The sequence below is a fragment of the Camellia sinensis genome, chromosome 4, assembly GCF_055761805.1.
Source record: "Camellia sinensis isolate YWXY chromosome 4, ASM5576180v1, whole genome shotgun sequence".
Classification (NCBI taxonomy): domain Eukaryota; kingdom Viridiplantae; phylum Streptophyta; class Magnoliopsida; order Ericales; family Theaceae; genus Camellia; species Camellia sinensis.
The window spans coordinates 36,482,521-36,494,754 of NC_138964.1; the positions used below are offsets into that span (position 1 = coordinate 36,482,521).

At 36.6% G+C, this 12,234-nt stretch overlaps 1 protein-coding gene and 1 long non-coding RNA gene across 7 annotated transcripts; both read right to left on the minus strand.

The window, feature by feature from the left end:
- Positions 1–493: 493 nt before the first annotated feature.
- LOC145823681 (uncharacterized) lies at positions 494–2,737 on the minus strand. The gene is made up of 3 exons (XM_082923190.1): positions 2,605–2,737; positions 1,443–2,245; positions 494–1,360 (listed from the first exon to the last, which is right to left on the minus strand). The coding sequence occupies exons 1-3, from the start codon at positions 2,735–2,737 to the stop codon at positions 521–523; spliced, it is 1,776 nt and encodes a 591-aa protein (XP_082779316.1). The 3' UTR covers positions 494–520.
- A 3,547-nt stretch (positions 2,738–6,284) lies between these two features.
- LOC114310186 (uncharacterized) lies at positions 6,285–10,628 on the minus strand. Of its 6 annotated transcripts, none has more exons than XR_014366330.1 (6): positions 10,222–10,628; positions 9,758–9,873; positions 8,591–9,196; positions 7,277–7,409; positions 6,994–7,079; positions 6,285–6,622 (listed from the first exon to the last, which is right to left on the minus strand). It is a non-coding gene; the product is annotated as an uncharacterized LOC114310186 (long non-coding RNA). The 6 variants fall into 6 exon arrangements; XR_014366331.1 differs by having other exon boundaries at positions 8,591–9,366; XR_014366329.1 differs by having other exon boundaries at positions 8,591–9,366; positions 9,989–10,604.
- Positions 10,629–12,234: the final 1,606 nt, after the last annotated feature.

Here is a 12,234-nt window from a genome sequence, read left to right on the forward strand (position 1 = left end):
CAAGTCTATGTTAAGCCGACATATGATCACCCGCTGAGGTATACAGAAATTTACAGGTTGATATAAAGGCTAAGCATATTGTTTACTACTTATCGAAAATTTGTAACAATTTACAAGTAAGATAGATCAAGATCACTGTTTGATACTTATTTGAGAAGAAACTTGCAAAATTTACATTCAGAAATATATGTTTTATACTTGTTAAAATTCATGAAAAGTTTGCAGGTCGATATCTTGCCGAAGTTTAAGTTTTATAGTTATACCCGAGGTATGTAACCCCGAGAAGATTGCACAAAGGAAGCGACATGAAGAAGCATGCAAAGAACTTCTAAATACAAGACTATGCAGAAACCAGTCAACAGAACATCACAAGATTAAAACATCCGTAGAAAAGAACAGTTGCAATTACATATTGAAAAAACCACGTCGGCCATAAGAAGAAGTTTTGCATTGTCCAGAAATTAAAGTACAAAAGTGCAAAGTACAAAAAAAGAAGGAAAAAATACAAAAGACAATTTTCTCAAGATTCTTCACTATTAGCCACTGCAGGGACTGGGACCTCGGACGATTCTGGTGGAACCTCGTCGGCCACTTTATCCGCTTGTATCTCGGCATCAATCTCTGCTAGTGATTCCTCAACACTTCTTTCTATCAAGAGAAGATTGGACGATAGATGCCCAGTGGCAGTTTCCTTGGTTGCCTCCTTGGCCTCATCACCCTCCTCATCCAAAGTTAAGTCCATAACCTGCTCAGTAGGAGGAGGGGGCTTGGCTACGACGACATCCTTGGGTTTTCTCACCAAGGCTTCTTCATTGGTTTCCTTATCATCATCCTCGGCGTCAGCATCAGATTCTGATTCACCTTCAGGTGGAGGTGGAGGAAATGGCAAAGGGATGGCATCAACATTCCGAAGGGGCGAGTCAACAGGGAGATCAAGCTTCTTTATCAGGGACATCCAACCTAGGGAAAATCCCCTGTTGCATGCCTGCCTGACTTGAAGCTTATAATCTTCTGCGACGTCAGCCATACCTTGGGCGTAGGCCTTTTCATCGGCCTCTTTGACTTCGGCCTCTTTCGTGGCCAGAGCTTGCTGGAGTTCTTTCTCCGCTTGGGCCTTCTGAGCCTCGGCCTCTCTTTTCTCGGCCTCAGCAACTTTTTTAACGGCCTCAGCAGCTTCGGCCTTCTCAAGAGCTAAAGTTTGAACTTTAGTTGCGGCCTCGGCTTGATCCTCCAGTTTTTTCATTTTTGCTTCAAGGGACTTTATCTCTCTCTTCATGGAAGATGCTTCCCTTTTCATATCAACCAACCTTTGACGATTTTCAAAAGATTGCATTGAAAATGAATGGGCATGCTGAATGGCCTGCAGAAAAAACAGAAGTGTTAGACAGTACTCTCAGTAAAAAACGGAAGAAAAAATCACAAGTACAAGCAGAAATACTTACTTGGACGGAGTGTTGGAGCATGAGAGCGTAATTCTCATACTCACTAAGCTTAGCATTTCGCTCCAAGTCATTCGGAAGGAGAAGAGCAGTGCTGAGGGCGACACCAACGTTAATGTCGTCAGCACTTTCACTAGCCATAATGGGCCTATCCTCCAGGGATAGATCAGGGGCCCAGGGGACGTCGGGCTTCTTTGAAGCCGAGGTCGTCGCAGACGATGACCTTGGCCTCTTTGATTGAGTAGACCCTGAGGGTTGACCCTCAGCTGACCTCTTGGTGGAAACAGAGGTTGATTTTTTGCTTTCTGCTAGCTTTGAAATAGGCACAGCATCCTCAGCTTCGGCATCTGTAGCCTTGGCTTTAGGCTGCGCCTTTTTAACTTTCTTTGGTTTGGGTGGGAGCATTGATTGCGTTGGTGCGGCTTCGGCGTCAGTTGGAAGATCGGTGAGAAGGTCTTGAACGATAGGCCTTGGACGAACCATCTCGGCAGTCTTTACAAGCCTTCGTCGACGTTTACGTTCAGGAATTGGTATTAAGTAGGGGGCCGAAGTTGATGGAAAATCGGCTGGGTCAGATGTGGATTCTTGATCTGTTCGGGATGTGGAAGCAGTTAAGGTTGTGGCTGTGGGTGGAGAAAGACTCTTCTTCCTTTTTCTTGGGACGTCGGGTAAAGTGGATTTGTATGTAGGGATGAAGTTTAGTAACAGTGGGGCTTTTCGTTTATGAATTGGAAGGTTAAGGAGTGTTTTTAGATCTGTTCCTGGGAAGAAGGATTGACGAAAATTTTTCGGTGGCTGACGAAGATCTGCAGGACAAAGAAACAGACGTCAGCAACAAAAAACAAATATTAAAAACTTAAATAAAAACAACTAAGTGTTGACTCAGGGCTCTTACTCTTGCCCTCTGTAATTGTTCAAGGAAGAGGGTAGAGGTGGACATCTTCATCTGGGCCAAATTCCCAATTTCCAGAAGCAATGAGAAAATCATCTCCAGCCCCCTTGTTGGAGTCTGGGAGGTCGGCTACAATTTTGTACTGAGTAGATCTCGGCTTAAGGTAATAAACGAAACCCCTATCCTTCAGGTCAAGAGGGCACATGGTATAGCAGTATTGAAGGTCGGCTAGGGTAATTCTAAGGTTCTCTTGCCTAGCTAAGGCTATAATACCATTAATCACCCTATAAGAGTTGATAGTAAGTTGCATGGGGTTTAGCTTGTAGAAATAAAGAACTTCACGAAAGAGGGGATGAAGGGGAAGCCGAAGTCCACATTCGGTAAAAGCTACTATTGGGAAAGGCATCGTATGGTCTGTGGGCATGATGGTATCACTGTCCCCAGCTAGTTTAAGATGAACATCGGCTGGGATAGAGAATTCCTGCCTAAAGTATTCAAGTTTTGTTGGGGTATTTACCCTATGCCTCCACATACCCATTATGTCAATTTAAAATATGTTTTAGAAGATGGGCGTTTTTAGGAAGGGTTACAAAGAACCTCGGTAAAAATCTAAGAAATGGCTGATAAGGCTTATTTCAGTTTTCCCTAAATTTGAAGGTTCTACGCACAAATCCCAAACCTAAGAACTCTAAAGACCAAGATTGAAGGCACAGATCTGGGGCAGATACAAAAAAGAGAAAACAAAGACGAAGTTTCAGATTCCAGAGCAGAGGTATAGCTCTCAGAAACAATAGAGATACAAAAGTAAAAAAAAGAAAAAAAAAAAGAAAAAAAATCAAGAACAATGGCAAAGAGAATGGTGAAAAAGTATAGAAGTTCAAGGAATAGCCACAAAATCAAGATACAAATAAACCCAAGGCTTCGAACAAAATCAGTAATGGCAACAGGCAGACAAAAGCGCAGAAAGAGAAATTAACATTGAAGGGAATGAATCTTACCGGAACAAGTGAAGCCGGGGCAATGTTCGCCGAGCTCAGAAATTGGTTGCAACAGCAAAGAAGGCTTCGCAAGAATGAGGGATTAAGAGCAGTTCAAGAAGAGAGATTGAAGCGATGGCAGATTCGAAGAAGAAAGAGCTTTCAGAGAGAGAAAGAACAAGAAGACAGAATGAAAAAGTGAAGGAAAAGTAGAGGCAAAAAAGAGTTTTGTCAAAAATTTGAAACGGCGGCAAAAATAGGGCAATTATTGCGCCTAGAGCAACGCACGCGTCAGACGGCGCAGACGAACGAACAGACAGCTTTCAGGCGCGTCACAGACACGCTCCAATGAAAACAAAACACGTGAAAAGGAACGGTTAGATATGCATGACAGCTCATGCGCGTGGGAGAATACGATCGAAACCTTGTTCTCCGAAGAGAACACGTCGGCTGGAAGAGGATTATCTCGGCTAAACAGTTTTTGAACCATTACTCAGAAAAGAAGTGGCAAAATATCGGAATAGGTTCCATCACCTCAGAATACCGAGGTAATAGAACCTAGGGGGCAGTTGTGGGGATGTATTTTCTGAATACCAACACGTGGCATGGTGACGCCGACGTGTCAGCCGAGGTGCCACGTGTCCTGGTAGTTAAGCCGAGATGATCTCGGAGTTGCCGAGGTTATCCCCGAAGATATCGGAATCCGAGATAAGCAGATAAGGGACAAGAGTCCTAAGGCAAAGAGGGGACTTAACCAAGATAAGGATAAAGCTCTTAGGGAGTTTTATCTTTATCTCTTATAGAGTCCAGAGTAAGCAGTAAATTGGAGTTCATAAGAAGTCATACTTCTAGTGGGACTTGGATTGAGTATATTATAAAAGAGAGGCACCCCCGTGGGTCTAAGGTATGTAATTTATGTTTTGAGTATTCAGTTTAGCACTTGATTATCTTTGAGAGATATACTGACTTGATCGTCGGAGTGCCCCCGGGTGGAAGAACCACCGCCGGAGCTTTTTCTTTCTGTTACAGGTTGCTAAAGCCATCTATTCTGCCTGTGCTCTCCAGCTGATCACTAATCGGGCAGTGTGGTCAGATTTTCACCCACACAAAAGCATATGTGGTGGCAAGGTTCCTAGTCGGTGTTGGGTTATTTTTATTTTTATTTTTTGAACATAGCCACTGTTGGGGTTGTTGATCATGGAGTTGATGACTTGGCTCTTAACGAGTGGGAGTGGTGGATCAGGTAGGATTTTGCAAAATATTGCTTGATTCGTTAAAATTAACTAATTCGTACCAATCCATCTACTAATCGTGGATTAAATTTTGAAATTTATAATCTGCCTTTGAAAATCGCTCTACTCCGTTATAGTTAATACATACATTTTTTTCAACTTCTAATAAAATATCAAAGTAAAAATGAGTGTGAGAGAAATTTAATATGTAAAATTTGTTACAAATTAGTAATTATATATATATAAATTATTATGTAAAATTAATTTGTGTTATATATATGAAAATATTATGTAAATTAGTGTTATATATTATGCAAATACTTAATAGTTGTTTACTAAATATTTTTCAATCAATTAGTAAATTGAAATCATCCCAAACCGCTCAAACCATTTGATTATTTGCCAATTTGTTATTTACGGTTGGATTTGTAATTTTATTTCCAAACCGCAACGTGCACACCCATGAGATCAAATGAGTCGTGAGTTAATCAAATAGGGCAACCATCTACCAAAAGAGCAACATGAAGTCGAACACTGCGAGAAGACATCCACACCATTGAGCCCTCCTCTACAACCCTAACATGAGCTACCTCATGCCCATCCTTTACTCATTTCACACAACTGACCTCACATGACCTAAATTGGGAGCATAAATGAATTACATCTTGAATCACCACACCACTGTAACACTTTGATCCACAATTCCCTCGACCTCCGATTCATGTCCATCATAGCTTGTGCATTACCTTCTAGCACAAACAAATTGAACCCCCAATCTCAAGCCAAACCTCAGCCCATCCCTTGCTGCCATTGCCATAATTACCATATGCATAACACATTGAGGAATAGAAGCAGGCCGCCATGGTAGACACAAACACTCCTTACTACAGTCACGCACTATTGAGATTCAACACAAACTTAGAGTTTTCCACATCATTAGAGAATCTTGAAGATTCTAGAAAGTTATATGGAAATCCAGAAGACTCTGCAACATCTTAGAAGAATTCAAAATATTGGAGAAGCTTAAGGTAATCTAGATGGTTGCAGAAGGTTTTAGAATATTCAAGCGAAATATAGAAAATTTTAGGATAAATTAGAAATACATCTCTTGAGGTTTGATTAAAATACGAATTGCCCCCTCACTGCAACAAAATTGAATTTTTACGACTTGCAATGCATGTTGTAAAAACTCTTTCATGACATGCACACAAATGTCGTTATATGGCATGCCATGGAAAGGTAATTGTCATTTACGGCATACATGTAAAGTTGTAAAAAAAAACATTTATGACATACTTTGTATGCCGTATTTAATCTTTTACGACATTTTTTTTGCATGCCATAAATCATTATACTTTTTACGGTATAATTTTGCATGTCGTAAAATGTTATTTTTAATATATTTATGACATACTTTGTATGCCACATATAACCTTTTACGAAATTTTTTTGCATGCCATAGATTACTATACTTTTCACGACATAATTTTGCATGCCGTAAAAGGGTATTTGTCATATATTTATGACATACTTTATATGCTGTATATAATCTTTTACGATATTTTTTTTGCAAGCCATAAATCACTACACTTTTCATGGCATAATTTTGCATGCCGTAGAAGGTTGTTTTTAATATATATACATTCATTATGTTGTTTCTATCTCCTACTAGATTTTACCTATTCTATTCAATTCCTTACATTATTACGAGATCATTTCTTACTCTATACAACATCAAACAATATTACAAAAAATACATATATATTGATTCAACCAAATCACATAAGTATTTATACAGCCAAAGAACACAACAATAGAAACACAAGAAACTATTTAAAACTGGCAAAGCGTACTATGTGCTAAATTTTGAAATTAAATGTATATCATCATATAAAATAGAAACCATACAGGTCCAGATACAGAGGCCCTATGTAGCAGTGACTTTTGATACCATAGTTAACACTTACTCGAAGAGCCATTTTCTTAAGCTTGTTCATATCAGAAAAGTGTGTCAAGCGGCTTAAGACTGCAGGGTCAAGAGGCTTATCGGTGCCACTCCATCAACTTGAACCCAAGGATGGCCTACAAAGAAACCAAAGGCTCATTAATGTGCCATTCCAAATGTCTGTAATAAAGCAATTTCTCAACCACCCAAAAAAAAAAAAAAAAAAATTTGTCATCTGCCTTTCCTCCAAGTTTTTAGCATAAAAGTTTTCTCACAATTTTATTGTTTAATCCTATCAAAATCATTTCCTAGAAAAGGCATAGAATTTTAATATATATATATATATATATGCATATATAAGTAGAGCATTTATAATGAGAGCCCAATCAGTTCAAAGAAAACAAAGATGTGCCCATTACATTTGTTGAGTGGTAAAAAGATATGATAAGCTAATTCTCTTCATATATATCAACAAAAAGAGGTGAAAAAATAGAACATAACAACTCACATAGAACTCCATGTGTAGTTAGCTGCTTTTCGGGGTCTTTAACATGCATTTTCCTGACTAAATCTTTTGCACTTTCAGAGATACCTCTTCAAATATTTCATGTTCAGTTTTTGTATCAAAATCGAAAAGAAACACACACACACACACACACATGTATATATATATATATGTAAAATGAATATGAATGTAATAAGCAAATAGCAAAATGAAAGAAAGAAAGAAGGGAAAGACAAGAAAGGAAAATTATGGCACTTGCTTAAGTCTGATAATGAAAAAATCTTACCTGCCCAAAATGGAGAGGAGAATGTAAATCATCACACAAGTGCTCCAAACATCTGCTTTTGAACTATAACGCTTATTCAGAACTTCAGGTGCAACATAGTATGGGCTTCCAACCACATCATGGAAAATTTCCCCTGTAATTTAAATTTATTAAAAAAAACTAGTATGTATTTTGCTAAGACAACTGATAAAGTAGAGCATGTAATACAAATTCTACCAATACCCAAAATGAAAAAAATAATGAGAGGAAAAGTTTCCTTTCAAAAGATTTTGATAAGTTTCCTTTACCAACAATTTTTTTTCCCTATCATGTTATCATAATCTAATTATATCATTGAAACACAATTTCAATTTAGTTGCTAGATATAGTTATCATATAAATAATTTGCAGTCAAGAACTATTCATTCGTTTCTACTTCCTTAGGGCTCACAAAGTAGCATCTATATTTTTGTCAAAAAATATGGGAACCTTGAATTAATAACCGAATCTTTCCAGAATTGATTATATTCATTTGTTGATGTAAAGACACATTAAATCAACATGCATACCTACTTCAGCAAGAATCCAAATACAATTCACTTCGTCATCATTTTAGAAATTTGTGCTAGTGGACATAGACAAGACAAACAAATCACATAGTTAACTTGAAAATGACCAGCCTTCCTACATTTCCAACATCCCTCAGAGCTATTCCTTCTCAGAACAAACTAACAAAGGACCTATGGGCAGCTTTCTCATCCTCTTGGTCAAAGATTATCCGTCCACCAGCAAATACTTGAGCTGCCAATAAAGAGGATTGTTTAGCTCAAGTGCTCAACCAACAGCTAAAGCCATAAGTAAAAATTTTCAAAACTTACATCCCCCAAACAATCACACCTGCTCAATAATCCTAGTCATTGTGTCAAAAAAGCTTGATCCTCTTTAGGTGAAAGGCCTTGTGATATGATTTCCCCTTCATCCATATGACACCTCATTACTAGAATGAAATACTAGAACTCTTATAAACAATTACAACCCACCAAAGATGCCAATGCTACTAACTTATCAGCAAAATCAAGTTTTTGAACCATACAAAATCACTCAAACCTATGAGCTCCACCATAATCAAATACTAGAATCAACTTCAACGTACAACAACAGAATATGCAATTAATATGAAACTAGATGGGATTATCCTTGGTTTCACTCTGTCATAGATATATGTTTGCCACTTTCAGCACATACAATCTCAATTTAAGGGTAAGGCTGACTTCAATATGATAGAAGTTAAAATATCAGAAGATAATAGAGTGTTAAGGTTATGAAAAAACATACCTAGCTTCTATTACACCAACTATAGTCCTAGCAAGCTCGGCTGCCTTTCTCTCTGTGTAATGCACTCGCTTGACAATCCTATCAAAGAGCTCATCACCTGTACACAATTCCATCACAACATGAACTGCCATAGCATCCTCATAAGCTCATTTGATTGAGATAACATTGGGGTGCCTATACAAGTGATGCATGATTTCGATTTCTTTCCTCACATCATCCACATTATCCTTTGTCAGTAACTTCCTTTTTGCAATGAATTTGCAAGCATATTTCTTCCTTGTTTCTTTCTCCACACAGAGAAATGTAGTCCCAAATTGCCCGTGTTCTAGTTTTTGTCCTAAATTGTAAAATTCCTTCAGATGACCTGCTTTTGTTTTCAACAGAGACTCTGCCTGCAACTCTACACTCGACAACCTCTTGACATTGTGTGCCCTTCTAGGCCTTGTGGGTTGTGCTGGTTTGGTCTCTTCCTTTTTCGTTTTCACCGACTCTGGAATTGTGGGTTTTGCTGGTTTGATCTCTTCCGTCACTATCTTCACTAGTTTTGATATTATGAGTTCTTCTTGTTTAGTCTCTTCTTTAACTATCTTCATCAATTCTTGGGGCCTGTTTTGGACAGATTGAGAACCATCAGGGTCTTTAGCTAACGAAGGCACCTCACCACTAGTAATTTCTCTCTTAGTATAGGGAATCAAAAATGGACTAAACATGCTCCAATAGAAATCCGTATAAATTCTTCCATAAGGTCTCTATTCTCTCATTAGTCCCAATTCCATCTGCAACCAAGTCATCCAACCATTGATTAAACCTTTCAAGTTGCCTAATGAAACTTGCAATTTCAGAGTCTAGATAAAGGGAGTATGATCTTATGCAGTCAATTTCATAGTTTTTTTTTTTGATAATATATAATATAGTTATGATTATATAAATTGTTGATAAAAGGTGATGGTGTCTAGTATGATCAGTTTCAAAGATATAAGAGAATGACACTTAACACAAAATAAAGAGTAGCTTTGGAGTTGCTCTAAGACTTAGAACCACATTTTCTGATATATAGTCATGGGAAATGCAGTTTATTTATTAGAACTTCAATTGCAAAACAGAAAGTGTCACAAACAATCACACAATAATACAAAATGGGCAAATAGAACAACAATTATCACTTACAGAGGGAATTGGCAAAACGCTAACCATTCTCAATGCTCTCTCCATCAACACTATCAGCACCAATGCCGCTAGAACTGAAAATCAAATCTCCAAATAGGGATCCGCAAAGGAGGAATCTGGAAAATACACAAACACAAACTTAGCATTAGCAACATCGAACGAGAAGAACTCACTTTACAATTGAAATTAAAAAGTAATAACAATTAATTTCAAGATTGTTACGATAGTGACCTTGCGAATCTTAGGAATGTTTTGATCAGAGATAACGAGCAAATCCGAGAAAATCACCATAAATTGGGATCAAATCAAAGAAAAACAAAATTCATGATGAGCAAGAACACAGAAAAACAACTCTCACATCAAGTATACATGATTTAAGCTCTAATCATAGAAAAACTCGAAACTAGGGTTTCAATTTCCAAAATTTAAATTGATGAAGAAGAGAGAATAGATATAGAAATTACCTTGAGAATACGAAGGTCGAGACTTCGCAAGTGTCTTCAATGGGAGAGGGATCAAGAGAGGGAGAGAGAATTAGAGAGAGAAAGAACGAACCTGAATCTAGAGCAAAAGAGACCCAATCAACAACGGAGACGGAGATGGAGCACTGTCTAAATAGTCGATTTGTTGTGTTTGTAGTATATGAGAGAGGAGACCTAACTAACTATCACTGTGTCTAAATAGGGACCTCGACCTTGACCTTGACCTCTTCGACTGTGTCTCCATTCTTAACCTCCTCCTCCTCTTCTTCTTCTTCAGCTTCTAAGTCATCGTTGTTGTCCTCTTCTTCTACATCTTGTTCTTTGTCTAAAAAGAATACACTAAACCATAAAATCCCATTGGGTGCAATTATCCCATAAAAGAATACACTAAACTATAAAGTAATGTATAAATTATTTTTTTATGTTGTCCTTAATTAGAAAAATTTAAGATGAGAAGCTTGATTGGAAATTGTTAGCTTTTTTAAATTAAAAATAAATAATCGGATTGAAATTTCTTTTAATAAAAGTTTTCACGACATGCTAATGCATGCCATGTAAAGTTATAATGTTTTACGACATGAAATGTATGTCGTCTTAAGTGTAAATATTTTACGACATATTTTTGTATGCTGTGAAAATACATATTTTTTATGGCATGTTTTTGCATGCCATAAAAAATCAGATTATTTTTTTTTATAAGTCGTGAAAATATATATTTTTTATGGCATACTTTTGCATGTCATAAAAAAATTGAATTGATTTTTTTTTTTTTTATAGAAGTTTTCACGACATGTTAATGCAAGTCATATAAAGTTATAATATTTTACAACATGAAATGTATGTCGTCTTAAGTGCAAATATTTACGATATATTTTTGTAAGTCGTGAAAATATATATATTTTACGGCATACTATTGTAAGCCATAACTATATGAATTAACGACTTACATGGTATGTATGTCCTTATTGAAAAAATGTTAACAACTTGCAAAAAAAAAAAAAAAAAAAAAAAAAAATTATAAAATGTACTAATTACAACATGCATTTGATGAATGTTATAAACTTAAAGTTGTAAATAGTTTGTTTTGTTGTAGTGCCTGTGGTTTGGAAAATTACAAATACCTCCCTGTCCGAATTTTTTATTTAACATAATTAATTGAAAAAGTGAAATTTCTAACTGTTCACCTATATAATAAAAAAATTATCTGAATTATTAATTGAAATAAAATTTTAACATTATTAAAAACTGTTAATTAACTTGATGATTTATTAATAAATGGACCTATTTGTTATGAAATTAGAAACCATAGGGGGCATAATGTAATTTCTAGAACTACAGGGGTAATTTATAATTTAACTAAACCTCAAGGGGTGTGTTTATAATTTTTCCAAAATTTTGTTATGTATTAGATTGGTTAAGAGAATCCTAAAATATATTGAAAGAATGAGAGTATCTTTGAATATTGTAAAAGCCTAATAATGGCCTTTAGATCAAATTGATCCTAGTTACCCATTGAAGATGTAGATGGCTATATAAAGGCAAGAGACCTCATAAGTGTAAGTGATTCTAACTAAAGTGTCCTAAAGTGCTTTTGTTATGTACTTTCGTTTAGTGTGAATAAAAATGTCATATTTTTGTGTGTTTTTATAGCTATCCCAATTTTAACCCGACCCTTGTTGTATCCTGGGCTCGAGTTTCATGATTCTATATTATTGTTCGTTTCTCTTTTTCCCTTATTCCTCATTGAAATTGAGTTTTGGAGTGCCTTGGTTGTGTTTGGAATAAGTTGGTTGCTAGTTGGTTCAAATTGTTGTTGTCCAGTTTTTAGCCTTTTCACTCAAGCGAAGCTTCTTGTGCCCAGGCAAGCCTTGCGAGCTCCCAGTACTTTTGCAAGCTTGCAAATATACTGGAATGGTATTATTCTTCGCTCGAGTGAAGACTCTTGCACTCGAACGACGGTCTTCTATTTATAAAACTTCTAGGAGTGTGTATTAT

Excerpts from the sequence above, each read along its gene's own strand:
- LOC145823681 (XM_082923190.1), bottom strand. The coding sequence starts at position 2,737 with ATGCCTTTCCCAATAGTAGCTTTTACCGAATGTGGACTTCGGCTTCCC. Across the intron at positions 2,246-2,604 it reads CTCTTATAGGGTGATTAATG|ATCTTCGTCAGCCACCGAAA; the intron begins GTATTATAGCCT and ends TTTGTCCTGCAG. Across the intron at positions 1,361-1,442 it reads TGCTCCAACACTCCGTCCAA|GCCATTCAGCATGCCCATTC; the intron begins GTAAGTATTTCT and ends TTTTTTCTGCAG.